We start from the raw sequence: 3725 nt of genomic DNA, 5'->3' as shown, positions 1-3725 counted from the left end.
AAGCAAGTGTTGCTATAGAAGCAATGCGTAAAGTATCGAGGAAATTCACCTTATATTCAGACAATCTCCTCTATATGGTTCCAGCCTTGTTCAGATTCAGAGAAAATCAAGAACTTCTCTTGCTCTCACACTTGGTCACTAAGGTATTGATAACAGAGTTTAACTGAGTTTAAGTGCATAGTCTTAACTTGGACGTATAATGAACAAAGCACGTATATATAAAAGAAAGTGACTACGTCAGCGGTATACATGAAAAAAGTATCAGTTGGTTTGTTTGTAAAACTGAAAAATTGAAGTTAAGGTTTGTGATGCCGGCTGTTAAACTGAGTTCCTTGTCGTAAAGCTTCACAGAATAATATCTGACGCATGTTTCTTGGCTTTTGGTAACTCGATCCGCGTCTTCTATTTCCTGGGTTTGCTGGATCATACGCCTAACGAGGCTTCCCTTTTGTATAACAGGGAATGCCACTTACTGTGTACAATACGCGGCCACATGCTGCACACAATATAATTTTAATAGAGGATTTGTCTTGAGTTCACGTTATGAAGTGGCCCGAGTTGCCAACATTACCACTGCTAAATAGAATAATGTAAATGGGGACGTAAGTGCATTCGAGAAACTTTGTGCCACAATTTTAGGTGTAATAAGAGTGTTTGCTGCTAATGCGTGATAAAATACGATCACGCCTATTTTGCTCTTTACCACTTTTTTGTTGTGGGTGGTCGCCACTGTACAGGTATCATCGTGATCATGAATAAGCAGCGGTGATGTCAGACGAGATGGATTCGTTCAAGCCCAGTCTCGGCGAAATGAGCGACGACCAGAGAGATGAGTACATACCCTTAACTAGCTATCTGCATCAAGGCGACGTGCTGTACGATGACAGCTCATCGGAGAGCTGGGTCAGCGACGAAATGACCACGCAGACATCGGAGTACAGTGACGCGACTGACACGGACGATGACGAAGGGCAGTGCGAGATGCTAGATTCCACGGGCACGGCCGCGGTGACCACGATTGACAGATTAGTAGAATGTGTAGATTTGTTCCTCGCCTCCGAAGATGAAGAATCCGAAGAGGATGACGCGCTGCAAGAAAACGTCGTCGAGGATCGCCCCGAGGAAACGAGAAACGTTGCGAAAAGGTTGCCGCGTTATCTTCGGGGACTAATGGGTGAGGCGAACATGTGCTTCACTCGAGGCCGTTACGAGGACGCTGTCAAGATGTGCCTCGAGATTGTCCGGCTTGCGCCCACTTCGCCGCTTCCCTTCCAGAGGCTCGCCATGATCTACGAGGAGCTACGAGATCCGAATCGATCGTTGCAGTTTGGCTTGATGGTGGCCTACTTGGGTACGCAGGACGCCTGCGAGTGGAGCCGGTTGGCGCAGCTTTGCCTGGAGCAGGGTCTCGTCCGTAAAGCGGCTTTGTGTCTGACTAGGGCTCTTAGGGTTGATCCGCACGACTTGAAAATGCGGCGCTTACTGTGTGCGCTGTATGAGCAGCTGGGTGACGAACATCGAGCGCTTGTTTCATGCGCAGTCCTCGCACGTCGAATAGAGGAACCTGACGAGTGCCTGCTGCTGTCCGACGCCTTGTGGATGTCTTCCGGAGTCGTCAAAACCTGCCTTCGGCTGTGCGAGTTCTCCTGGATGCCACCACTAAGTTTCCCGCGCACATCACAGCTGAAGACATCCACAGGCTGCTGGAGATGCAACTGACGCTGAAAATGCACTCGGCTGCCCTGCTAGTGCTTCACCACCATTGCGGAGTTCAGCTGCTGCCGCTGCCGGAGGGGCACGAAACAATAACCGCAGAACTACTTGAAGACTCTCTCGACGCCTTTGAGAGATGCCTTGTGCCTGCTGAGCTTTGCATTGACATAAAGACGAAGCTTGTGGTTTGTCTAATACACCTGGGGGCCCGGCATCTCGTTATGGATCTTGTGAGAGAAATGAAGCGTGAGCTGGACCCTGAAAAGTCTGGCGATTTTTTGCTGAATGTGGCTGAAGCCTTCATGGAAGCGGAATTCGAGAACGATGCACTACCGCTGCTGCGCATGCTTGTGCGCACTTGCAACTATGGGACGGCGGCTGTTTGGCTCCTATACGCGGAATGTCTGAAGCGACTCGGCCGCCACCAAGAGGCGACAAAGGCGTACGAACGCACGTGCGAGCTGGCACCACGCCACGCACCGTCCCGCCTCTCCCTGGGCCAGCTGTTGGACGCGCAGGGGCTTCGGGACCAGGCCATCGACTGTCTCGCCACCGATTCCCGACAGCTGCAGGACACCAAGGACAGCACGCCAGAGCAGCAGCAGGATTCGGCGTCCTTGCTGCTTTGTCAGGCGCGGCTATTGTGGGATTCCGGACAGCGCGAGGCTTTTATTGAGTCGGCCATTACGCTGGTGCGGGCACACTGTTTGTCTGTCTGTTCGGCAGAAGAATACGATGCGGTGTACTCAAATACATATCACTTGAGCCGCATGAAGGTACTACGTGAACTGCATGAGAAACGCGGCTTCACACCCGGCTGGCTCACAATGGAGAGCGGTATATCTGTCGACGAACTGCAGGCATGCTTCCTCGAGCTCTACCGAGCACTGCAAGAGACCGGCCGCATGGACGACCTGAGGCAAGTCGCGACGGAAGTTCTCGTTGCGCCCATGTTCAATAAAGACGGAACGAGCAACGAGGAGCTGGAGTTCTTGAGCTTTCTAGCCCATTACCAGGACCCAGACCACGTAGAGCACAGCTTTGCCATCATCCGTGCCACGGTGCTCAAGTATCCGAACCAAGTACGTGCGTGGAATTTGCTGGGTCTCGTGGCGAACCAAATACCGGCGTGGCGTAAGAAGGGATTCTACCTTCGGCTGTTATACAAGCACGAGAATAGCCTGCCACTTGGTGTGCTCGTCGCTCACAACGCTTTTCTCTGTGCGAACTACAAGCACGCCCTCGCAGAGTACACGCAACTTCTTCGCCATGTCGGAAAGGAGGAGCCAATGCTGCTGCTGCGCTCCGGCATAAGCCTAATGCGTATGGCGGGATAACAGTTGACACTAAACCAAAATTTTCCAGGGAGCCAAACGTCTGCAGGGGTTCAGAAGTCTCCAAGGAAGTTTTACTGGCTGGCCACTCAAGGGACGACCTTCTTGTGCCGCTATTTGCTTGCTCGAGGCAGTGATTGTCAGGAAGCCCTTTTTAACGTAGGCCGCGCTCTTCACGAGCTGGGCTACCCACACATGGCTGTCAACATGTATCAACGGGCACTCGCCGCACCACCGGCTGTGCGGAAGATGCCAGAGGTGTTTGACCTGCGACGGGAGATAGCTTTCAACCTCAGCCTGTTGTACCAGCGCGGCGGCAACAACAAATTGGCCGATTGGTGTATCAACCACTACTGCGTCATTTGAATAGAAGATCGTTGTAATTGGTTCAATTTTCACATTTTGTGCAGTCTCCACGTAACCACATTCCGCAATCGTTATCAAAGTGCACTATTACCGTTGGTCATGGTTTGAGACTGCCAACTCACGCAGAAGCAGGACAGGCGAATTCTCAGTCGCTGCTAAGAGTACGCCTTTCGCAGCTTCGGTTCAGAAGCTATAGCCGACGCGCTCATTCTCAAAATGAGCTTCGGCCAACTTTCAGTGCATAGGTTTCAGTTTCGTGGCTCAAGCAATTTGTTCAATTTGGAGATACGTATAATCACGGCAAAAGAGTCC

General features: G+C 51.6%; 1 protein-coding gene across 1 annotated transcript; it reads left to right on the top strand.

Annotated features, from left to right (window-relative positions):
* Positions 1-780: 780 nt before the first annotated feature.
* On the top strand, positions 781-3413 carry LOC119169624 (general transcription factor 3C polypeptide 3). Its single transcript, XM_075885750.1, has 3 exons — positions 781-1414; positions 1684-3036; positions 3079-3413. Exons 1-3 carry the CDS (start codon positions 781-783, stop codon positions 3411-3413), a joined length of 2322 nt encoding a protein of 773 aa, XP_075741865.1.
* Positions 3414-3725: the final 312 nt, after the last annotated feature.

This window comes from Rhipicephalus microplus, chromosome 2 (assembly GCF_043290135.1).
Source record: "Rhipicephalus microplus isolate Deutch F79 chromosome 2, USDA_Rmic, whole genome shotgun sequence".
NCBI lineage: Eukaryota > Metazoa > Arthropoda > Arachnida > Ixodida > Ixodidae > Rhipicephalus > Rhipicephalus microplus.
Note: the sequence above shows the minus strand (reverse complement) of the source record. Positions and strands in the feature narration are given on the sequence as shown.

What these genes read in the sequence shown, in the direction of transcription:
- LOC119169624 (XM_075885750.1), top strand. Translation starts at nt 781, where the DNA reads ATGGATTCGTTCAAGCCCAGTCTCGGCGAAATGAGCGACGACCAGAGA. An exon ending in CCTGGAGCAGGGTCTCGTCC is followed by an intron (nt 1,415 to 1,683) that starts GTAAAGCGGCTT and finishes CGCACATCACAG; the next exon opens with CTGAAGACATCCACAGGCTG. An exon ending in CTCCGGCATAAGCCTAATGC is followed by an intron (nt 3,037 to 3,078) that starts GTATGGCGGGAT and finishes AAAATTTTCCAG; the next exon opens with GGAGCCAAACGTCTGCAGGG.